Below are 24,653 nucleotides of genomic sequence, written 5' to 3'. Positions count from 1 at the left end.
TACGATAAAAGAGGTTAAATATTTGGTATATGAATCAGTAACAAAGGATTAATGAAATGGATCTAATGGCACAAAAAATATATGGATTTGCCTTTTTTTACTCACAATTCCTCTTTCAACCTCTGTTACACCTATAACAGCTATTGTGCCTATTATGGCCAGTAGTCTCATTCAGTACACATGAAGGTCCACCTCCACCTGTTTGAGACAACCCCCTTTTTGATGGATGCTGTCTTCCCTTTAACTTTGGACCTCCAATCCGCAACAGCCTAAAACAAAGTTCGAACATTAATAATTGGTAGCAAAATCAACATCTGTATAACATTCGTTATTATAATATGTTTACATACCTTTTGCCATTTTGCTACAGGTTTATTTTGGTAACCGATACTATTCAATGTAGTCACTATTTCAGCCCATTTTTCTTCATATGTCTTCCTTCCATTAATTCCTTGAAATTTTTTCGTTAATATTTCTGGATTAACTTCCGCGAAATCCAGAAATGTTGATCACTGCAGCGGATTGGATTTTGCTCTTTTCTCTGAATCCATTCTGCAAATTCAAATAAGAAATAATGTATAACCAGAGTATAACAGCAATTGTTATGCTATTGATTGTAGTGTTCACAAAATTGTTTAAAATTTACCTTCAGAGCTTGATGCTATTGTTAATTATCACAAACAACAAATTTTAAGCACTCGAAGAAAATCTGACTGGAACCTCGTTCAATAGAGAAAAGCACTTGAAGATATTTCGAAATTAAAAAGAAACCTTATCTGTCGAATCAATTGGGTACTCCACTTTCACGCATAATGGCTCGTTGACACGGTGCGAGCTCGAACGCGTGAAACCACGTGCGTGAAGAGCATTCGTGACTCGCATCTCGAAAGAACATTCGTGAAATTGGTTGACACGATTCGGGCTTTCAGTTGCAAGAATGAATTCGGTACTACAAGGTGTGTGTGTTGTTAGTGAAATTTTGGCTGTAATAATAGCAAAAAAAATAAAAACTAAGAAGAAAAAAGTGTCAAATAGAAGAGAATGGGTGCGAAGGTGGGTGAGCAGACGAAAAAAATTTGGTGTTTCACAACAACTGTGTCAAGAATTAAGAAATGAAGATATTCCTTCATTCAAAAACTTTTTTCGAACGTCATTGGAGCTTTAGACGGAAAACATGTGAACATTAAGTGTCCAAAAAAAAGCGGATCAGACTATTACAATCAGGGCCGGATTAAACTCTTTTCCGCCCCTAGGCCAAAAACAATTTGCCGCCCCTATGAGTAAAGAGAATTTTAAAAATTCAAATTTTTTAAATCTTCTTCTGACAGATGGCTATTTCTACATTTTCGTAGAGGAGTTAAAGAATTTTTTTTTATTCACCGAAAAATTTGCCGCCCCTAAAATTGTGCCGCCCCTAGGCCATGGCCTATGTTGGCCTAGGCGGTAATAGGGCACTGATTACAATTATAAAAGCAAATTTAGTATAGTAATAATGGTGCTGGTGGATGATAACTATTGCTTCAATTATGTTGATGTAGGATCGAAGGGACGCTTCTCAGATGGACGCATATTCAGAAACTCACGTTTCTGCGAAGCATTAACAGACAAATCACTAAACATACCAGAAAACGGCATAATAGTAGCAGATGATGCGTTTCCTCTTACAACTCAAATAATGAAGCCTTACAAAAAACGGAATTTAAGTATGCCAGAGAGAATATTTAACTATCGCCTTTCTAGAGCCAGACGCATTGTGGAAAATGCATTTGGCATATTAGCAGCCCGTTTTCGAGTGTTTGAAAAAGATATTAATTTAAGCCCCCCTAAGGCAAGTAAAGTCGTTTTGGCTGCTTGCTCGTTGCATAATTGGTTGCGAAAAAGCAATGATCGAAATTATTGGGCTAACGGAATTGTAGACAGCGAAAACCTAGAATTAGGAACAATTGCTCCTGGTAAATGGAGAGAAATTACACAGGGTTTAACAAGTTTACGAGCAGATAGGAGCACCAATAATCCACCAAAAAATGCCACAAATTTACGAGACAGAAACTGTCAGTATTTTAATGGAGAAGGTGCGGTACCATGGCAGGAAAAAATGATTTAATTTTAATAATTTGTTATTTAGATTATTTCGCTTTAATAAAAATACTTACCTCTAAGTTAGATTCTGTTTTCTGCGTCACAAGCGGTCTCAGGAAACCATCCAAAATGTGGAACCACGGCAATGTTGGCTTATATATATCTTGTGTCCCCATACCACTTTTCATGGAATTCTTAATTTTTTTCAACTCTTGACAATAATGTGAACGTATATTTTTTATTTTATTTTTACAATCGTTCACTGTAAAATTCGGGATTTTCATCTCTTCCAAGATATTCTCTAGAGCCTGCTGACGTTTGTCGCGATTTTTGTACTCCGGAGAGTTTGTTTGCCACAAACAAGAATGAGTTTCATATAAATGAATAAAGTTTGACATTTGTTGTTCACTCCACTTTGCCATAATTTTAAAAAAACACTGTTTAATTTAGCAATCAACAACGTTCTACCACGGATCTCGAACGCCAACTAATAAACCTGCATAATACCCGTTCGAGCACGCACGTGGTGACACTGACCACGCGCGTGATTGGTATATACGGTTCGAGCTCGAATGCGAATTAGGGATGGGCAATAAATATCGATATATCGAAATATCGTTATTTTCCCAGGAAATTTTCGATAAATATCGCCGATATTTTCCAACCCGATACTATCGGTTGCCGATATTTTTGCAACCGATATAATCGATATATTTATATAGATTTCAGAGTATCAAATTCGATATTTTTTATATTTCGCATTATGATTTCGACTTCACGAAATATATTATACTTTAGTTCCAATAGTTGAAAATCCTGATTTAGCGAACTATAAAATAAATATCGAATTTTTTCGATATATCTAGCAGTTTTGAAATTCTACTCATCGAAAATAAAATGTTATGTCTCGATCTTGCTGAAAGCTCAAGAAAAAAGACATAATAAAATTTTAATAAAATTTAACGGCTGTTGTTAAATACCTTTTTTTCTGTACATAAACGTCCTGAACCATTTATTGGTTATTGCTGGAATTTCCAAGATCCCTTTTACCCAAGGTCTATAGATTTAGTGTAATCTATAGACCTTGCCTTTTACTTACCCCATATTAACCCATACAATAAGAAGCATTTTCAGTTTTGAAATTCTACATATTGAAAGATGGCAAAACTACTAAATATGATGTTTTCAACTGAATCTGGTCACGATGAAACTGGATTTTCGTCTAATGGAATTAGAGCATATGTTTCGTGTGGTCAAAATCATAATGCAAAATATTAAAAAATATCGAATTTTACACTTTCAAATAAATATCGAGTATTTTCGATATGTAGAAAGTACCTACTTCATTTTGAAAATATTTTATAAAAATGGAAGCAAACTACTAAATGTGTTTTCAACTGAATCTGGTCACGATGAATCATAATGCGACATATTGAAAATATCGAATTTGAAACTCTGAAATACCTAAATATCGAAATGTAAATCGCGAAACAGAAATTCTGCATACCGAAAATATTCCATGAAATGGGAGCAAACAACTAAAAATCTGGATTTTCGACTAATAGAAGCAGATCAAAATATGTTTCGTGTGGTCGAAATCATAATGCGAAATAATGAAAACTACTAAAAAATATATCTTTCCAACTGAATCCCGTCATCTGAATCTTATTATTCTCCTCTATGATAGAAAAACTTTATCAATTCAACAAAATGTTGCCACACAAAAATATTACAGCGATATATATCGATAAATATCGACATATCGATATTTTTACTCTAACATATTTCGATAGTGTCCGAAAATACCGATACAATATACATATATCGATAGTTTTCTGTTCCTTGCCCATCCCTAATGCGAATACGATTCGAGGCCTTCACGCACGTGGTTTCTCGCACCGTGTCAACGAGCCATTACGTCTACATCAGTGAGATCAATATTTGGAATATTTTCTTTTTCTTCTTCATCTTCGGCAACGCCTTCTACAGCTTCTGCAGCATTTTCTTCATCGGAACAAAAATCTTCATAGGAAACTGATTTTCCTGGTTGAATTTTCAACATTTTTTTTCTTGATCGAGGTTTTATATTTGATTGAGGAGTACGAAATCCTTTCAAATAGTCCAGCATCGACTCGCTGAGTGTTTCGGAAATATGTTCCTGGGCTCTATTTGAAGGCAACCTTTTCATCACTTCCTGTGGATTAAATGGAATGATTCCTGTTCCTCGAAAAGCTCCCTCAATTGTAGTTTTATTGGTCAAATCTAATTTGTCCATCAACTTTTTCAGCAAATGTGGAAATGTGGACTTGTTCAGAGTTTGGTCTCGAGGATTCTGTGTTTTATAATCCGTCAGTAATTTCCTCCATATTTTTTTGAGAGGCCCGTAATAACCCACATCCAAAGGCTGGGTGATATGCGTTGCATTTTTCGGTAGAAATACGAATCTAACATTATTTCGCTGACATTCTATTATAATTTCTATGTTCAGATGTGAGGATAAATTATCGCCTATAATAACTTTAGGCCCAGAAAGCCTTTTCGCCCAAGGAATAACAATTGAGGAGAACCAATCTTCAAAGGTAAAGCCATCGAACCACCCCGATTTCGACCTGTTATAACGAGCATTCTTCGGTCCTCCAATGGTCCACTGGTCGTACAATCGCTCCGCCTTATACACCGTGTATGGTGGCAAAACATCTCCAGCCCCAGTGATGGCAAACATAATGGAAATACATGCCTTAGAAGTATTCATTACTCGTTCTGGATATTTCATTCCTCGCCGAAATATACATTTTTTAGATCCGGGGTCATCGGAAAGATTAGTTTCATCGAAATTTAAAATATTAGTAGGTGGAACATCTCTCAGGCTTCTCTCCAAATTTTCAAAATAATTTTGCATCTCCTCTTCCGTTTTCTCTGCACGACATGTCTTGATGTTCTGGCAGCTTCTTTGTGACAGCTTATCTTTGTGCCTATCCATAAAATTCAAAACCCAGTCGTGGCCTGGCAAGTTGTTTGGAAACTTGCTTATGATCGTTCCCTTTCGATCAAAATATCTTTTGACTAGTAATCTGAGATCGAATGCAGTGAGAGGACTTCCGAACTCACCAGCTGCAAGAAGCACGTCTACCAAAACTCTTTCCTCGACTTCCGTTAATGCAGTTGGTCCACCCACTTTGTTCTTATGTTTTCCTTTGACCTTGTTCCACAAGGTTTTCCATGGAATTCCATAACGGATTCCAGCTTCTCTGTAACTAGCCCCAGCACGGATTGCTTTAATGTGTCTTCAGAATAATTTGCGTAATTTCTATTACCAACTCTTCTTTTATAAATGCGGCCCATTATACCAAGCTGAAAAAGAAGTTTATATTCATTAATTTTTGGAATCCCAATTTATGTGTAAAGTATCCTTGATATACAAAAAAACACATAACGTTGCATAGGAATATATAATGTTTATTTAAAATTGTGAATACATATTCTTAAAGTACTAATTCATATTGTACATATAAAATCAATCTGAAATTGCTGACTAAATTAAGGTAGTAACCCTTAGTACATACCAGTTGTTGAAACGGCCGATAATCACGCCGCAGCTCAAACGTCCACCACACCGTTCCACAACGGACTGAACACTTTTCTCGAATTGTGTAATTCCAACCATCATTCGACTTAATCAACTCTGCACGTGTTTTGTCGCAACGATGTCAGATTTAATACAGATATAATGTTCAGTGAAAATATACCGGTCATGTGTAAAGTCACCAATACGTAGCAAAGTAACACCGCGTTACGGTAATATATTCTTGTGTTGCAGCCTGAAGGGCATGCAACTTTGGATTTAACACTATTGGTATTACATCGTATTGCGCTCTTCGAATCGGTACTAGCCTATTTAAATTATCTAATATCATATTTGACATATCTTGCTTTACTATCTTATCGACGTTGCTTGAAAAACCAATATACTCCGGATTAATAATATTGTAAGTACCCCTAATTACTTTCTCTTTTATACGCATTAAGTTATAAAACCCTTTTGTTGTTCCTTCAATAATATGGTGTAGTCCTTTAATAAAATCTGTGTTCTAATCGAAAGCCGGGTGCACGTGTTTGGAACACATTTTCTTATAAGAACTAACACCTCAGTGAAGCAATAACTGCAGAGAGGCTTAGAAATATTAAATTTTTTTTTATCAGATACGTTCAGAAAAATTCACTAAAATGGCAGAAGAAATCCTCTAGCTGATGGTCAGCTTACAATGAAAATTTTGAATTTGGTACAGATGGCACAGAACTACAACCAATTAAGAAAAGGTGCAAACGAGGTTACTAAAACATTGAAACGTGGAATTTCGGAATTGGTTATTTTGGCAGGTGATGCTCAACCCCTTGAAATTTTACTCCATATCCCCCTTTTGTGCGAGGACAAGAATGTGGCATATGTATTTGTTAGGTCTAAACAAGCATTAGGTCGTGCATGTGGAGTCTCTAGACCAGTGATAGCTTGTTCAGTGACTTCTCTTGAGGGTTCTCAACTAACACCCCACATCAAGACAATTTTCAATGAAATTGAAAGACTACTTATATAAAAATGTGTATATTTGTTATAATAAAACCCGGATACGTAATTGTTTCCTCCGTCTTTTCTTGTAAAGCTCTCTGTCTACCAACCGCCAGACACCACTCCCCATGATTGTCGAAAACGAAATCTAATTCAACAGGATATTTTTCTAATTGTTGTGGATTCTCAATTTGCATGTTTGCCACCTCAATTAAGTCTAGTGTAGTATTAGCCTGAACAGATCTACTTGACGATATAACAATCGACAGAGCATCAACTAAATATTTGATTGAAAATAACTGACTCCCCTCTTTAACTTCTACATCTTCCTCTCTTCATAGGCCCTCTTCCGGTCCTCCCATGGATTCATAGCCGGGGGTGGAGCAGGAAGGAATTTCTTAGGTGCTGCAATTGTCGGCCTGGTCTTAGCCTGACGTTTCTCTAGGATTTTGAGGTACACTTCGCACTGTACACTGTTTGCTGGATGATTACCTTTGCAGTTCGCACACTTGGCTGGTGAGATGGTTTTCCGCACATTTCAAGCAAACTGCTTTGCTAAAGCAGTTTGAGGTTGCATGTCCCCATTGCTGGCAGCGATGACACTGGATTATTTGTTTTGATGTGCTGTATCGTTCCCATTCAATTTTGGTGTAACTCAAAACTTTAACGTTTCTTTGTAGTTGCTTGAGGGTTACTTGATTATCAGTTATCACGAGGTATAAAGGAACTTTGGTTCCTTTCATTTTATAGGACGTTTTTACAGGAACTTGGTACAACTCCCTGAGTTCTGAATTTATTTCTTCTAGGTTGGGATTGTGCTCCAGACCTCTCAACACGCATGTGTCTTTTCGTCTTTCAGTGTGAAAGAGTGGAAATCCTGGTCTGTTTGTTTGAAGTGTTTCTTCACGAGATGGTATTCTTCTAGTTTCTCTATAAACAGGATTGTCGAGTTTCTCCCGTTCTCCCTAAAACAAGCTTGATTGTGGTTTCTTGGTGTAGTATCTTTCCTACTGCATCGTGTCTCTCTTTATTTTCATTTCCTGCAAACATTTGACATCCACCCGTGATATGTTGGATTGTCTCATTCGTTGGACACCCATAACGGCATCGATCGTCAGTAATAGTTCGATCCTTTATGATATGCTTGCAGTAATTTCTTGTTGAGATCACTTGTTCTTGGATGACTAAAAGAAATCCTTCCGTTTCTGGATACATCGCACCTGATGTGAGCCAATAGTTCGACGCTTCAATGTCGACATGATCCTGGTTCACCTCGTTGAAATGTCGTCCATGTAGGGGCTTTTCTCTCCATCTTTGCAGTTTTTCTTGGATTGTCTGGTGGTTATATGACAATTGCTCCATGTGCAGTTGCAAAGGTGTTGATTCGTCTGCTTCACACAGTACTTTGTAGATCTCTGACGTGCCTGATTTGTCCTTGAAGTATGTTCGTAGGCATTCAATTTGACCATGGGCAAGTTCCATGTTGTCTAGCAGACCTCTGCCTCCTTTATTCCTCGGCAGTGTCGTCCTCTCAATGCTACTAAAAATTTGGCAACTGCAATAGGACATCCGTTAAATCAGTGTTTATTGCTCATATAGATAAGCTTAGGTTGTCCTGATCCGGCCGTCGTGTCATTTCAGATTTGATTGTCTGTCGTAGGCGCAATTCTTGTCGACAATCTCTTCGAAGCTTCTTGGCACCTTTCATATATGCCAGCTGATGTAGTAGTTGGCATTATGATTTTGGGATATATATAGTAATTCCACAACACCATAAGTATGAGAGCGATGCTTATCCCTACAATATATAAGAGCGGATTTGAGTTATTACATACTTATATTGATCTGAATATCATGATAGCACGCCAGACATCCCTGACATCCTGTGAACTGGCTGGGGACTGTATCCGAGCATTCTCCGCATTGATAGTGAACAAGCAAGTTATATTATGATTCTGTCTTCTTAATATGGTGTAATTATCCATAGGCGATGGGCTTAGATATCCCATTTCTGCCTCAAATAACACGTCATTAATTTTCTTTTCCGCAATAAGAGCCAAGCGCTTTTCTAGTCCTCTCAATCTCACAGCAACCGTTTTTCCAACGAGATCGTAACGGTCAGGTTGAACACTAAGTGCTTTGAAGTGATCACGCACTGTAGTAAGCATTTCGGTTGTCAGGTCATCATTTGTTTTTCTTCTTTTATTCGCACAAGGCCTCGATGTGGGTGTTCTCGATTGTTTGCATGGAGTTTCCTCCATTGACATGGAGGCTGCCACATCAGGATCATCATTCATATCATTTTCGACATGAAGTAGACTGTCAGTCGATTCCTTTGAAAATAAAAAGATTTTGTTGAAATATTGAAATTAAAAAAAATACCTATTCTACAATAATTGATGATCACTGTTTATTTCAGTTTCCTAAGTCAGAACAAGAATGTAAGGAGATTGCAAGTTTGTTTGAGGAAAGATGGCATTTCCCACACTGCATCGGTGCCATGGATGGCAAACACATTGATATAATTCCACCAGCTGACTCCGGATCTTATTATTTTAATTACAAAAGAAAACACAGTATGGTTCTTTTAGCAATAGTTGACGCAAAATGCAGATTTTTACTGGCGGATTTCCGATGGAGGTGTTCTTCAAAACACATATTTTTTTGAAAAGCTGGTGAACGAAAGTTTACATATTCCCCTGCCTGACCATGTTACTAACAATTTCAAGAATGTTCCATATGTATTCGTTGCGGATGATGCGTTTCCTCTCAGAACGAATATTTTGAAGCCTTTTAGGCAAGGACTGTTAGATTCTGCTGGAAAAGAGGTTTTTAACTATCGATTGTCTCGAGCAAGGCATATTGTCGAAAATGCCTTTGGGATACTTGCCTCGCGATTTCGTACCTTTCAGACCTCAATTAATTTAGAACCATGGAACGTAGAGAAGGTTGTAATGGGTGCTTGTGCTTTGCATAACTTTTTGATTCAATATCAATCTAGCACGTACGCCCCACCAAACTATATTTATCAAGAAAATAGTAATGACGGGTCTATTATTTCTACTGGTGTCGATAGTTCACAATCAAATATGATTCCACTTCACCGTCGAGCAGGAAATATTTGTACTGACGCAAAAACTGTCAGAAATGATTTTATGAACTCCTTCATGAATGAGGGAAAAATCCCTTGGCAAGATAAACATATTTTAAAAAACAAATAAATACTAAACATTAATTACATCGTGTTTTTCTTACCTCTTTTTCATTTTCACTACTCTCTAAATTAGAATATGATACTCTCGGGGTGTCTTGGTCATTCAGAAAATCAAACAGGTCATAGTACCAAAGTACCGGCTTGTAAATGCTGTCCACAGATGCTCCAGATTTTTTCGAAGCCTCAACTTTTTTTTTTCTTTGCGGTAAGCAGATTTCAAGCTGTTTATTTTTGACAGCACCGATTTCTTGGTCGTACCAGGTTCCATTTCTTCCAACTTTTTCGCCAGTCTGCTGTATGCCGCATCTTTTTTGGCGCGATCGTGATAATCAGCCGATGTCACTTGCCATAAACAAGGTTCCACCTATATAGTTCGATGAAATCGACTATAACCTGGTTATATTTACGCGACATTGTGATGCGCACCCTTGCTCGACACGAAATCAACTGAGAACTCCACAGTTGAACCCCCACACACTGTCAGTTCAGTTAAACCTTTCAGTTAAAAATATGAACAATTTCATTTCTCTCAGTTGAACTGTTCAGTTGAAAAATTCGAGTTGAACTGAGACTGAAATACCCACTCACGTAGAGTTTCGACTGACAGTTTTAACTGTTCAATCGAAACTGACAGTTTCAACTGTACGTGGATGGCCGGCCTTAGATTAGACATTTTGAATGAAGGCAACGAGCAAGGTTCACATAATAGTATTTGAATATGAAATATGATGTTAAGTCAAAATACTTAATATATTGCCATTAATTCATTGTATTTATCCAGATTAAAAAATACACATTTCACATTTTTAAAAGTAATTTATTTATTCAATACAATTTTTTTACCTTTACAATAACTATTGATTCTAAAAATATTTATGATCTTCAGTCTCTGAGTTTGAAACATATAAGCCTGAAAAACTACTATTTAAGTTGCTACTTATATTCATTACTTCTGTCTCATTCGGTTTTTTTACTTTGTTTTTCTTTGTTTTTACTTTTTTTTGCGTTGAATAGAAATTTTTTTGCTTAGAGATTTTTTTATTTGCTGGCTCAGTTTGACTGTTAATGGGAGTAAATGACTCAGTAGGAATATCAGAAGGCAAATCTATTAATTTATTTATAAGATCCAAGTGGTTCTCGATTTGAAACATTTTGGTTTCATCAAATCCATTTTTATTCATATCTAACTTGTTCATTGTCAGAGCTATTTTTCTTGAAATTCTTTCTCTTAAGACATCCAATTTATTTTGGGTGCACCTAACTAACCCAGCATTTTCTTGCCTCTCTTTGTTCACTCTGTTTTGTTTTAGACCATAATATTTCATTTCAATATAATGAATATGCTTACAAATTGAGCTAGCAGTAATGAAGTCATTACATGTACACGAATATGTATGGTAGCAGATATTACATATCGTCGGATAAGAGTGTAAATCTGCTATGTCCATAATGAACAATTTCACAGGATACCAAAAAAACCAAGAAAACCTGTGAAATTGTTCATTATGGACATAGCAGATTTACACTCTTAGCCGACGATATACTACACATATAATCACAACAAGACTCATTTTTGTTCTTCTTTACACAATAAAGCTCTTTTGATTCGGAGCTAACAATCCATTCTGCCTCTTTGATTATTTCAGTAATGAATTCACTACTTTCTGCTGTCATATGTCTCAAGACAATTTGCTTTGTGTGTACTGTATGTTTTCCTTTGATTTTTTTAATGTTCCTTTCAATATATTTATCTCTTACAAATTTCAATAATACGTGTATACTTCTATCTAACCTTTTTACTTTTTTCCCATCCAAGTAACAATATTTAAGGACTTTGTGCATCGATTCCAGCCTCATATTCGTATTAATGCCACAGCCTGTTCTAAAGCAATAGGCCCATTTTTTATAATTTTCCTTATAATGTTTGGTAAAGTATATGCCAAAATCCTTTGTATCAACATCTGAAAGTAGATGATTTAGAGTTGTTTCAGAACTTGTATTTCGATGAAGAAACTTTATAGTTTTATAAGCTTCTTTCCTTTTAACCTTATCTTTGATTTTCAATAAGTTTTGTTGCCAAGCCCGGTCAACATGCCATGAGCAAAATAGTTGGTGTATAACTGGACCCATTATTGAAAACCAGGCACTGTAAAATGTGAAAACGATATCAGTCATAAATGTTTTTGTAACTATAACGCCCACAGCTAATTTGATTACACTAAAAAATACTTCATAAATGTAAGTGTCTTTTCTGTTAGTAAACATGAAAGCTACAAGAATTCCTTCACCAAATTCATCTACCACTAATATAGTTGTTAGTTCGAAGTCATAATTGTTCAATCCATGAGTTCCATCTAGTGCTATGATGTTAGTTCCAAATTTTTCTAACATATTCTTTTGGAAACTGGTCATTATAACTAAACAAAAATCAGAGACCCTTAAACTATATACACCATCTGCTACACCCTGTTTTTTATAGAACAACACAGGATTACATTCATCATGCTCACTTTGCTTTACCCAAAGGTCAACAGATACAGCATCATTTTCATCCTTAACCCCTTCGGAGATGTTGATATGATAAGATATCTTAATATTTGAAATGTCTTTTCTTGTGAGGATATCTTCACGATTCAATTGATCAGGTCCGCTTATATCAGAAGGCAGCATGTCTCTATAGGAATCCAAAATCCTGAAAAAATAAGCAATAGACCAGTCAATAAAACCAACAACAAATTAATTTGAATAAAAACAGGTTCTATCTAAGACTAAAGGATAACAGGAAATTGTGATTGATGTCACATGCTAAGGTCTTCCTTGGCCAAGGAAGCCTCGAGAAACTATTATAAATAAGGCCCTAAGTACTGAGATCAATAACTTTCTATATAATAAGAATGAATTTGCTGTAAATATTAAAAAGTGAAAATACCTCGATGCTGGGACGCCCAAAATAAGCTTAGATGCTACTGCTGACTTATCAGCTTCTGGTAGCCTTATATGTTGCAATTCTGGTGCATGGCCATAATGAGATCTCACCCAAAAAACAGTAAGTTTATTATTATGTTCTGTAACTTTGACAACTGGTACAGTTTCTGTTCAATTTACATGAACCCTGGCTTTTTGGAAGTCTTTTATTATTTACACATCTAGACTTTATTTTTCCTGAAAATATACATTACATAGATATAACCACTTATCTACCAGTAGGACAGAACATTAAAATACTCACCAGATCTGTTGCATGTATAATAAGTAAGTTTTTTGTCTTCAGATGTTGCTGTTTTAGAAACAACATAATATGATTTGTCTTTCTTTTCTGTAGCACCTTTCCAGGCAAGAAAATCTGAAAAATTTCAATTAATATTGAAACACAGATAGAAGGAAATATATTGTGTGTCCAACTGAGGTCTGCTAGGTAGGTTGTTATTATAATGTAAGTAACTATTTCTGCTTTTAATGAAATAATAAATTGAGCTCTCATTTGACCTGGTTCGCTGACCTTAGTGTCCTGTATTACCATAGCCTTCTTCAACTCAAGCCATGCACAGTAAGAGCGGCAACAATGTCTGATAGGCCTATAGACCCGAAATGCATCGGGAAGGTCGGAGTTTAAGAGGGAATGGTACACTTGGCTGCTCAGTTCAAAACTTAAAGGGGAATAACTATTCTTACAGATCACCGATTTGTATGGGGTTTTCTGATAATTTCTTCAAACAAGTTGCACTTGTTACCGGTTTTGTGTACCGAGTGTGTATTGTTTATAAAGTTCATCTGAGTGTTTGAAATATTGTGATATTGATCAGTTTTAAGTGTGATTCAGTATCAATTCTGTGAATTAGTGCTTGAATTTACATAGTGATCTGGTACAAAGTTTCTGACTCTTCCTGTCTCCCCAGAAAAACATTGAAAATGCCTCGTCGCTGTTGTGTTACAGGTTGTGAGTCCAATTACGACTCACAAAATACGTATATTGAAATTTTATGCATAATAACAGATAATTGTAGAATAAACCAAACAATGTTTAAGAAATTGTCCAATTCAAATGTTATTCCCAATCCTACAAAAACTGGCAAAACTATATTCTTGTCTTATGATTTTGTTCATGTTATGAAAAATATTCGAAACAACTGGTTCAATTTAAAAAATTTAGATAAAACATTTGTTTATCCTGAAACAAACAGGTGAAACAGGTCTTATCAAATATGCCAAATTAAGTGATGTCAGAAAAGTTTACGAAGCTGAAAAAAATTCAATAATTAAGAAAGTATAATGTCTTTCAATGATTAACACTGGGTTACTTTTAATTTTATTTAATATATATAATATAACTTTGTACAACTTAAAATTTGGTATGGTTTGGGAACTTGCGTTCTTGAAGACTTAAGAAGAGAGAGGTTAACAGATGATTTTTACAGGTTATGTTATTTTACATGAACATAGAATGTTGTGCTATTACACAGAAATAAAACTTCTTTTTATCGCTACATTACATTTCCTCCATCCTAAGATAAAAAAAATAGAAAAATTAAATACTTTTACAAATTCAACCTATCAGGAGCCTTTATGGTTCCTCTTAGGTCTGGAAATTGGTGATGATACAATTTTGTCTCTACTAACACTATTTTTAATTTTCTCATTATTATCACAAATTTTAATTTTCTCATCACTAACACAATTTTTTATTTTCTCATCACTATCATTTCTTTCTTCAATATTTTGAGTAGTTTCCTTATTTAAAATATCATTACACTTTTGTTTTACAACATTTGAATCTAACCAAGAATCTACATTTTCGATTATTGGCTTCACATTTTCAATTTTATCAGAATTGTCTATTTCTAAGTCATCATAAAATCTTCCTATTTTAATTAACTGATCTAAATGTCTTTTCCATCTTAATTTTTTATTATCTACAGGTGTACATATATATATTCTTCTACCCAATTTATTGCAAATGATTGCCCTAACCCATTTTGTTCTAGTTATGTCGCTATAATCTTTGGTATGAATTTCTTCCCCTTCTTCAAATTCAACTTCCCTATTCCCATGATGAAACTTTATTTGTCACTCCCTATTCAAATTTGCTTCTGACTTTGTTAAAAAATCAAGTCTTGTCTTGACCTGTCTCCCGAACATCAGTTTTGATGGAGTTTCCCCAGTTGTGCAATGAGGAGTATTACGATAAGAAAACAAATACTTATTTATCATGGATTTGAGAGATGAACCTTTCTCTCTAACGTCAATAAGTAATTTTTTTATTGCATTTTTAAAAGATTTCACGCTATTCTCCGCTGCACCATTCGTTTCAGGATGGAAGGGTGGTGAAGTGGAATGTTTAATACCGTTAAATCTTCAGAACTCTTCAAAATCTGAACTTGTTAATTGAGCCCCGTTATCCGAAAAGATAATATTTGGTAAACCAAATCGTGCGAAGCAGTCCCTTAGCATATCTATGGTGGATTGTGAATCCATTTTACCCATTTCATATACTTCGGGCCACTTGGAATGAGCGTCTATAATGATCAAGGAATTTCTTCCTTGTATTGGCCCCAGAAAATCTATATGGATTCTGTCGAAAACGTGTTTTTCTTCCGCAAACTTCGTCAAAACCGCTTTATTTGGATTTTTTGCCAATGTCATACAAGGACTACAATTTTTTAAATATTTCTCAATATCTGCGTCTAAATTAGGCCACCATAAATATTGCCTCGCCCAAGCTTTCATTTTAACCATTCCGTTAGGAGCACCATGTAATTCCTCCAATATTTGTCTTCTGAACTTACTTGGAATTACCACTCTAAATCCCCAAAGTAAAATTCCACCTTCAATACCAAGTTCTAACTTTCTCCGTTTATAAGGTAACAACTCTTCCGAAGTATTATCAGGCCATCCCTCTTTAACGAATAGGTAAACCTTGCTCAAAACATTGTCAATTCTTGTGTCATTACGTATTTCTTTGGCGCTTATCGGAATTTTATCTTCTAATAAAAAATGAAAATAATCAACCAATATTTCACCCTTTTCCTTCGATTCAATCGGAAATCTAGAAAGACCGTCGGCTCCTCCATTTTCAGAGCCTTTAATATATTGGAAATGGTAATTAAATCCACTGAGGAAAAGCACCCATCGTTGTAAACGTTCCGCAGCCATCTGAGGGATGCCTTTATTTTCCCCGAATAGGGCTAACAGCGGTTTGTGGTCTGAACACAAAGTAAACGAATTTCCTAATAAGTACTGATAATGTTTCTGCACTCCCCAATAAATAGCTAGAGCCTCCTTATGTATGACTGAATAATTTAATTCTGCCCAATTTCCTGGACGCAAAACTTATGGGTCTTTCAGTACCATCTGGAAACACATGTACCAGGACACAACCGATTCCGACCTGTGATGAATCACATATTAACTTTAATGGAATATCCCTATCAAAGAAAACTAAAGTTTGATCTGACGTTAATGCCTCTTTGACCCTTTTGAATGATTTATCACATTCTTGAGACCAGTTGACCTTAAAATCTTTGCGCAACAATTTGTACAGAGGACTTAACAGGGTCGATAAATTTGGTACAAATCGTCCATAGTACAAACGATTTCACTTGTCCCTGGTCAGTTGGTGTTGGCATCTCAGTAATCGCTCTGACTTTATCGAAATCTTTATGAAGACCATTTCTGTTTATGTAATGACCTAAATACTTCACTTCTGGTACGAAAAATTCGCACTTTTTCAATTTCAATCTGAATCCCGCTTTACTCAACTTATCAAAAACTTCTTCCAAATTTTTCATATGCTCTTCCCTGTTTTTTCCAGTCACAACGATATCGTCCAAAAATATAACCGTTCCATTCACACCTTGCAAAACTTTTTCAACAATTTTTTGGAAAATAGAACAAGCCGGTTTAGTGCCAAAGGGTAATCGATTTACTTTATAAATACCTTTATGTGTACTCCACGCTAATAAATTTTTTGTATTTTCCTCTAATTCTAACTGATTGTACGCACAGGAAAAATCTAATTTTGAGAAAAATTCTCCATGAAGCTGAGATAACAGTTCATCTATCCTTGGCAATGGATGCTTTACATCTATCAAATATTTGTAGAATAAACCAAACAATGTTTAAGAAATTGTCCAATTCAAATTTTATTCCCAATCCTACAAAAACTGGCAAAACTATATTCTTGTCTTATGATTTTGTTCATGTTATGAAAAATATTCGAAACAACTGGTTCAATTTAAAAAATTTAGATAAAACATTTGTTTATCCTGAAACAAACAGGTGAAACAGGTCTTATCAAATATGCCAAATTAAGTGATGTCAGAAAAGTTTACGAAGCTGAAAAAAATTCAATAATTAAGAAAGCATACAAATTGAATTTCAAAACTTCATTCCCTAATAGCTTCGAAAGGCAAAAAGTTTCACTAGTTGACAATTTATTTCACGATACCACAATAGCTGCTTTGAAAGATTTTGGGTTTAACGACACTGCAGACTTCCTGCAGTTGATAAGAAATTGGTGGGATATTGTTAATAATACCAGTGTCATAAAGGGGATCGTTAGGAGAAATGAATTTTCTAAACCGATTTCGAATGAAGATGATGATTATGGAGTTAAGTTTTTGGAGAAATCTGTTGTGTGGATAAATAAATGGCATGATTTAGATTCCAACGGTCATCTCACAAATGATACTTACAAGGCTTTCGTTCAGAGTACTTCTACACTTTTGGATGTAATTAGGTATAGTTTCACAAACTATGACATTGAATATTTTTCACCGGGTAAATTCACCACCGAAAAACTTGAAAAGCGTTTTGGCAATTACAGACTTTTAAATGGTTGTAATTATAATGTATCATTGGATGCAGTTTTGAATGTGGAAAAGAAAATTAGAGTAATGCGGATATTCAAATAGATCAACTTTTTCCCTTGACGATATAAAAAAAAACTTTTCTTTAGAAATGAATGAGTCGTGTAGTTTTACTTTTGATGAGGACACATTAAATATCGATAAATTCAATGAAATATTCAATTCTAATTATTTAATCGAGTGTTCTGTAGATGAATCGGCCTCAATTTATATTGCAGGATATGGATCCCATAGTGCTTCCAGAAAATTAGATTGTAATATTTGCTTGTCCCTGGTTGTAGAAGAGAAAAGAAGTTCCTTTGATAATGAATATTTTGATAGTTTGCACAGAGGGGGTCTATCAATTCCAACTATTCATGTCAGAATAATTTTTCTCCATATGTGTGCTATTTTCGAGGTAATTTTAAATGATAGTTCCTTAGAATCGAACTTTCTACGAGCGGTTGATCAAAAATATATTCTTTCAAAATTAACATTTCTGAGTATTCAGACAGAATACGCTTTTGAAGAATTTCAAAATACTTGTTTATGTGGAAAGGACTATAAGAAAATTTTATTTCATTTGCTGTCAGTGTTCGCGAATATAATATTAAATGATTATAGAAAAGATAAGACCAAATCTAACATTGAATCCAAAAAGACCGATTCACCCTCAGATTCATCTAAACACCTCCCTAAAAAAAGAAAATTACAAACTCTCCAGATAGTATGAACAGAGATATATCATTTTATTCATTTATCAACTAGATAAGAGTTTATGTTTCGTTATTTTTGTTTGCACAGAATATCTATATTATTTTATCTATTTATCAACTACAGAGTTTATGTTTTGTAATTTTTATTTCTGGTTGAATACCAATTGTTTTTGGGAAAATAGGGCTACTGGCGAACTACCCATTAAAAAGTAACGCTTCACGGTAGTACCTCCTGGGTGTTGTGGAAACTACCTCTTCTAATAATTTAAAACAAAAAATAAACTGAATTTTCTCCCCAACAATAGTACTTTTCGAATTATTCCGTGTATTATGCAACAATTATAAACTAAGAATGCGGATATAGGAGTCCGCGTCGAACTAACATTGGATCGACGAGAGAGCATAGGACTCCCTGAATCAACGAAAGCGACGTTGCCTTTCTCTGTGCACGGCTTGAGTTGAAGACGGCTGTGGTATTACTATTAATAAAATTATTATATTAATTTATAGGTAGATGTAATACTTATAGAGAATGATATCCCCTATACATTAATTAATATAACTTAATTATCTACCCACACCATACCTTCTCTGGCAGAAAATTCCAAGGTTTCATATTCTATCTTGAGACCATGGTGTTCAGTTAAATGCCTTGTCAGTCCTTCATTATGCTGAAATGAATTGTTACATCCATTTTCAAGACATTTAAAATTTCATTTTGAAACGTCATAGATTACGTTTAATTTTTGGCGATGGACATTTTTGCTATGTTTGCCATCGAAAGACCAGAGAGGATTCATCTGATCAGTTCGCTTTTAGATTTAGGTTGCAATATTAACACTAAAGACATAAAAGCACGGAATATCCTACATCGATTATTACGTAAGTTTTTATCATCTGGACCTTATCTACAAGTTGCAGAGCTGTTGATTCAAAGATGAATTGACCTCAACGCTAAAAATTAGCATGACGAGACGCCTTTAGAATAAGCTGTTATATTTGAAAATTCAGAAATACTGCGTTGGACTTCGGAGACGTGGAGCAACAAATAAGGTTTCTGATTATTATCAGAATTTTGCACATTTCGCACTTGTGAGAGGCAGCACATTATGATTCCAAGCCAATATTAAATATTTTCTAGTAAGCAAAATTCAAGGAAAAGAAGTGGAGGGCAATATTATGAATAATATCACAACAGAGAGGCTTAGCTAAAATTACAACATTTGTATGCAGGAAATAGAATACCTAAAATTTTGTTTCAGGTATTTCATTTCCTGCATACAAAATATCAACAATATTTTGTTGATACTGATGTGTCGCTGTACGATATTCTCTTCAAACCGACAACAAATGTGGTAAAGTACTTGAGAAACACGGATGTTTTGTCGGAGATCCAGAGAAATATCATAGAAAACTCTGAGTTCAGTTACAATCTAGCTGAAATTCTGGATGAGGCTTTAATCAGAAGGTATCCTGAAGATTCATCACTAGTTGCATTCAAACATATTTTCGAATTACCTGAGTTGTGTTCAGACATAATTATTTCTTATCTCGAGCCCAAAAGTAAGTAGGTGAACACCTCTATATTTTCAATTTTTTCGGAAAGTTTTTATTTAATCTACTTTTGCCAATCTTCCGTAGAAATTTAGAACCCATGTATATTATTGAGTCATTTCTTGAAGATTGAAATGATTTTCATGAGTTGCAGGTTCTGAATTCGGTCATTTTTATTTTTGTTTTGTTTAAAATTTTGTGGAAATGAATCAATGAATTGTTTTCAATAGTCCTTGCTATTCGAATATTTCTCGCATGTTTATCTTGCTTTGATGGTTTCGTTTTCATGTTTTCGGTATGTTCATTTAGCAGCAACTAGAAAGAATTATGACAGTCTCAGTTCAATCCTTGTCACATTATTTTCATAACTAATACAAGGAGTGGCATCAGCATTTGAGAGACTTTGGGTGAAAATATTTTTTAGGCACTTTTGTTTTGAAGAATAATTCACAATGAAATTTCGTAATATGGTATAATTGTTTTCTTATTAAGTTGATTCTTTTACAAAAATAATAAAATAATGATCATTTGTGGGGTTTTCAGATACCTAAAAATTCATGTCTAGGAGCAGATGACAATTCAATTGAAAGAAAAAAAAACATTAGAAGAGAAGATGAGAAAATTTACTTGGCTGCGTATTCAGGAAATGCGGATAGAATATTTTTTACAATTAGGTATCTAGTTGCCGAGAACAGTTTCAGTATTACTGAAATTATAATACTTTTGGGCTATCGGATTCTAACATCACATGAACAAATTATGGAATCGCTCAATTTAAAAATGTTGGGAAGTCTCTCCTTTTAGATCTATCGAGCCATAATATTTTGTCTTCACAGAACAACTGCTGAATGAATAGAATTTCACAGCAATAGCCAGTATTTTTGTAGTACTCACATGTACTTCATCGATAATGATTGAGAAGAAAGGTAAACCTGCTTTCATTTCATAAATCATTTTTTCCTTGAAATTTTTACCCAGCACGTTGTAGGCAATAGCAAATGATTTTGTTCTTTTGCAGCTAAATTTTTTGGCAATTTCTGAATAGATGAATGATTGGTTTATTACTTCACTCAAGTGATCCATCACCAAAAGTGGAATATTATGCTCTACAAGGAAACAATTTTAATTTCAGCCTTCTTGGTTTCATCCGAGAGTGTTGAATTTCTCAAAAATTTGTCAATCTGCAAATAAGAATGACTTGATTATTATAAACTATATTTTCATTGTGCGTTTCCACAAACATGTGATGTTCCAGTAAATCCAACAATTCTCTTCTTGTGTTTGGCAGAAGCTGCGTGCTCTTTCAAAGACACCATTCTTGGCAAAATTTTACAATTGCAAGTTTTGCTATGGGCCTGAGAACCATCCCTGAAAATTCTGGAATTTGTTCCCACTGAGAGCGATATTGGGGCTCGTATTCACGTTGAATCGTTAAAATTACCAGAAATCTACCAGAATTGGTTTTATAGATCTAGTGGTACTGTTCAAATGAATCTATTAGTTTCCTACATATTTTACATTCTTGCTCTATTTTTTTTGCTGTTATGTATATAACTCTTTTATTCATCTCGCGCACTCTTACTTTTTACTTGTTTCCATTCGTTCTGTTCTTCAACATTTACCACGGGAGATAGGCAATGTATTCCTGGAGATCTGTTTACATTTTGATTGTTAGTCATATTTACCATCAATGGCACACATGTAGTTTTTATTTCGGAAGAGTTGACGTTCCTTGTTTGTTTATTTCTTGCACCAGCTGGTTTGTTTGATGTTGTAGAATTCGAACGTACAATATGGTGCCCTTGAGTGTTAGAGTTTCTATTCGATGAATCAGTTTGATTGATATCAATAGTTGAAATTTTATCTTCCTCGTATGATTTAATATTTTTTTCTATAGCTTGTTTGAATACTCCATTTCTTCGAAGAGTTCTTCTTGTAGATATTTGTCCCTTTCGAGACATTCAATTTTTTTCACGAGCAGCATTTGATTTCCTGATATATTCACTTCACAGTTATCTTAAAACCAAAAAATATTAGGGTTTTCACTGATAATTTTAATCCATGCATCTTTTATAGACGCGCATATCAAATGAAACTTTCACAAGAACTGCATCGAATAAACTTAAAATTTACTATGAAATTATCGGAGCAACGTTTACATACGTGTTCACTGTTCGCCATCTTTACTACTCATGAAAGATGCTGTTTCGTGGCCGTGACCACGTTGCCAATTGCTCTCAGTTGCAAGAGTAATGGCTCAGGTATTGCGGAAGCAGTTCCCTGCGTCATTATTTGTAAGTCTTGCTCCGACTGAGTTAATGGTTGGGAGTTCTTCTCTTTTAAGGATAAAATCCTTAGCCAGAGCATGGCTGTGGAACGTGACGTATTCCAGGAGAAGCTGTTTGGCTAGCGCGGTGTCATCCGCAACTAGCTTGGTATACATCTGAGAACTTATCTCGATGCATGCCGGGACAGACGGGGTGAAGGTCTGCCTGGGGGCTGTCTCGCGGATGGACAACGACAAATTCTTCATCATTATCATCATCTTCAAAGGCAAGATCATATACTCGTCGAAAGGCCATTTTAACGAAATTTCCGGAAAAATAATTACATAGACAAGAGTTCCATACTGATAAATAATTATTAATCTCAACTGGAAAGGTTATAATCCTCCAAAAATGGCCGATTAGTGCTAAATCGCGATTGGTCGATTTAATGGCGCTTTGGAGTGTGGTGAAACGCTACATTACATTAATCGTGATCTAAGTCCTCACTTAAGAGCCAAGTCAAGATTAAAGAATTTGGTGAAACTGGGCCTTATTATTTTGAATTCGATCTTCGATCCAATGTATAACATCTCAAATGAACTGGTAATCATGCTATCTATTATTCCGAAGATACAGATCGAAGAAAATATTGGTTATCTTTAATTTCTAACTTAAATTATAACTAAGAAATAACTCAAGAAGTACACACAAGTAGGAATTATAATTTTTTATTGATAAATTTACCTGGAATGACCAGCCATAGACTGGCCATAACTCTGGAAAAAAGTTTTTTTTGACCTTATTCGCAATCTGTACACAACAAAACGTGTTATAATTTCATGTTTCAAATTATGACAATGGTTTACAATTTCTGACAGAACAGCAATCATTTTATCAATATAAAACTCCTTTAGGTCTACATTTTGATTTTCAATATCATTTATATATTGAACAAAAATAGATTCTAATTTAATGAAAAAATTGAAGGTTGTACAAAGAATGAGGCCTGAATCTTTTCAGTTGTGTGACATTTGAATATTTATTATTTGTAGGACTTTTTGATCCAACAGAGGAGATGCAAGTGTTACACGCTCTCGAGGTTCTTTTGATGCTTGTTATCAGGTATCCACATATGTTATAAAAGGAGTTGAGTTCACTATCACTCCAATTTATATCCTTATGTTCAACACTTTTCGGAATTTTAACTTCATCATATTTATAGATCTTTGGGGTAATAGTGTCTAAAAATCCTGATAGAAACTCTCCATCATCATTGTCGTAACTACTATTACTTGGGTTTTTCAAATATTGTGCAACAGATATCAGCTTCAGGTTGTTTTTTACTTGCAGAGAATTGGGTATTATCTGCTTGCTTCTCAGAATTGAAAACAGATTTTCCAAACAATCCTGGGAAAACCTGCTTGTCTAAACAAAGTGATATCCCTTTTCAAATAATAAAATTCTCTGCAATTCAAGTATGGAATTGCATGAAATCAAAACACCTGTTTGTACCGGTTTCCAAATCTTCTTTACTCCAACTTCCATTTCAGTGGATAGTTCCGTAAATTCTTCAATAAATTTAATTTCCTGATCATAAATGGCACTATTCTAATTTCTCAAAGCACAAGAGGGATGCCTAGATGTCATCTGAGATGTAGTCTGGATCACTTTCGCAATTCGAATTAGGAATGTTAGAAGAGGAAGGACCTGCAAAACCTGATTTTTCCCCATTGTCAACTGCATCTTCTTCATCAGAATTGGGATCCGGCAAATGAATTATTTCCCGCCGGTGAGGAGTCAGTTCATCAAGAACTTTCGAGAACACAATATTTCTAGTGAAACGCTTCTTTCCTGAAGTTGAAAGTGCCCTGTTTTCCGGAATCTTCGATGAATATGCGGACGCATTCAACGCTGCCAACTCTAGAGAAAGCTACATACGCTGACCATGAGTGAAACATGGGCGTTTGAGACAAATACCAACCCTATCTAAAGTTTGCCCCTGGGATTTATTTATGGTCATACTGTAAGCTAACCTGACAGGAAATTGAAAACGCAGTATCTCTTTTGGTAACATGGGAGTTTGGGCCTTCATCTTTATTCTCGGCAGGAACAACCTCTCGCCTATCCTCTGACCTGTTAACAATTCGCATTCGATTATATGATGACCTAATCGAATAATCCTTAATCGTGAACCATTACATTCACCTTCATCCACATCCAAATTTCGAAGCAACATAACAATCGCTCCACGTTTCAGAACTAATTCATGAGGGGGTAAAGAAGGAGCATTGATGATGGAATTTAAAAGATCAAGGGGGGCCAAAAAATCGCCATCCTCCTGTCCTAGATATACGTCCTCGCTCAGATATGTCCTCGATTCTGTATCAGCTATCCGTTGAAGGATTATTTCATTGA

General features: G+C 35.0%; 4 protein-coding genes across 4 annotated transcripts in view; 2 read left to right on the top strand and 2 right to left on the bottom strand.

The window, feature by feature from the left end:
- Nucleotides 1-24,653, top strand: part of LOC123670873 — a 221,384-nt gene that overhangs the window by 81,445 nt on the left and 115,286 nt on the right. The window lies entirely within an intron of this gene.
- Nucleotides 1,460-2,104, top strand: LOC123673667. The gene has a single exon (XM_045608259.1). The coding sequence runs from the start codon at nucleotides 1,493-1,495 to the stop codon at nucleotides 2,102-2,104; it is 612 nt and encodes a 203-aa protein (XP_045464215.1). The 5' UTR covers nucleotides 1,460-1,492.
- Nucleotides 3,947-6,223, bottom strand: LOC123670868 (MFS-type transporter clz9-like). Its single transcript, XM_045604444.1, has 2 exons — nucleotides 5,643-6,223; nucleotides 3,947-5,430 (listed from the first exon to the last, which is right to left on the bottom strand). The coding sequence occupies exon 2, from the start codon at nucleotides 5,057-5,059 to the stop codon at nucleotides 3,983-3,985; it is 1,077 nt and encodes a 358-aa protein (XP_045460400.1). The 5' UTR covers nucleotides 5,060-5,430; nucleotides 5,643-6,223; the 3' UTR covers nucleotides 3,947-3,982.
- On the bottom strand, nucleotides 10,525-21,650 carry LOC123673658. Its single transcript, XM_045608247.1, has 8 exons — nucleotides 21,554-21,650; nucleotides 20,866-21,008; nucleotides 19,004-19,130; nucleotides 13,087-13,200; nucleotides 13,000-13,019; nucleotides 12,787-12,953; nucleotides 11,395-12,549; nucleotides 10,525-11,345 (listed from the first exon to the last, which is right to left on the bottom strand). The coding sequence occupies exons 1-8, from the start codon at nucleotides 21,648-21,650 to the stop codon at nucleotides 10,721-10,723; spliced, it is 2,448 nt and encodes an 815-aa protein (XP_045464203.1). The 3' UTR covers nucleotides 10,525-10,720.

The sequence above is a fragment of the Harmonia axyridis genome, chromosome 1, assembly GCF_914767665.1.
Source record: "Harmonia axyridis chromosome 1, icHarAxyr1.1, whole genome shotgun sequence".
Classification (NCBI taxonomy): domain Eukaryota; kingdom Metazoa; phylum Arthropoda; class Insecta; order Coleoptera; family Coccinellidae; genus Harmonia; species Harmonia axyridis.
Note: the sequence above shows the minus strand (reverse complement) of the source record. Positions and strands in the feature narration are given on the sequence as shown.